The sequence below is a fragment of the Sinocyclocheilus rhinocerous genome, unplaced genomic scaffold (assembly GCF_001515625.1).
Source record: "Sinocyclocheilus rhinocerous isolate Xijiao unplaced genomic scaffold, SAMN03320098_v1.1 C35955404, whole genome shotgun sequence".
Lineage (NCBI taxonomy): Eukaryota > Metazoa > Chordata > Actinopteri > Cypriniformes > Cyprinidae > Sinocyclocheilus > Sinocyclocheilus rhinocerous.
Genome location: NW_015768812.1, coordinates 1 through 725, shown reverse-complemented (window position 1 = coordinate 725; position 725 = coordinate 1). Strand labels below are relative to the sequence as shown.

The following is a 725-nucleotide window of genomic DNA, read 5'->3' as shown; positions in this document are numbered from 1 at the left end:
CTGCTGCCTTAACTGCTGAATCAGCTTAAGAGACAGAGAGCGACCAGTGCCCTCATACCTGCAGGTTAACACGAGGATTACTGTATTGTTATTATAAAACATTGTAAAAAGATCTAACAGCTCTTCAAATACAGACCCGTTGATCGTAGATGCCATAAACACAAGGTAAGGCCCCAGCAGTTTCTTCACTAAAGGCAGCGGGATCGCAGCAGCCTCGTCGATGACTAGCAGCTCTGCCTGGCCTAACTTCACTGCATCAGCAGGGTGAATGTACTGCAGATAAAAACACATCAGCAAGACTTGAGGAAAATTATGAATGATTATTATAGAGTTATGAATGATGCAAAATGCACTATATGAACCTGTTGTTTCTGCACTTCCACATATTTTTATATGTACTAAATTGGAATAAACCAGCTCTAAGCAAAGAAAGTATCTGAGATTCCACGATTTAACAAATATTTGCAAGACAAAAATGAAAATTATGGAAAATAAATGCAGAGATGGAGGTTAGTATACCTGAATGGTCTGGCGATGTTCCTTGAAGATGTTAACACGAACCACGGCTTTGTTAAACTCTGGGTTCAAAGACTGGATTATTTCATAGTCCAGATGTTCCTAGAATTTACAAAAAAATCGGGTTTAAAGTAGGTTCCTGAAATGTATGCAAATGTCTGACTTAGAGTCTCCTGACAGATAACATTTTTGCCTATAATATATTTTTT

General features: G+C 38.2%; 1 protein-coding gene across 1 annotated transcript; it reads right to left on the bottom strand.

Moving 5' to 3' along the window:
• Positions 1-7: 7 nt before the first annotated feature.
• Positions 8-618, bottom strand: LOC107735299 (RNA cytidine acetyltransferase-like; the record flags this gene model as incomplete). Its single annotated transcript, XM_016547030.1, has 3 exons — positions 8-58; positions 137-273; positions 520-618. Coding segments are annotated over 3 exons (287 nt in total), but the record flags the coding sequence as incomplete, so codon positions are not given.
• Positions 619-725: the final 107 nt, after the last annotated feature.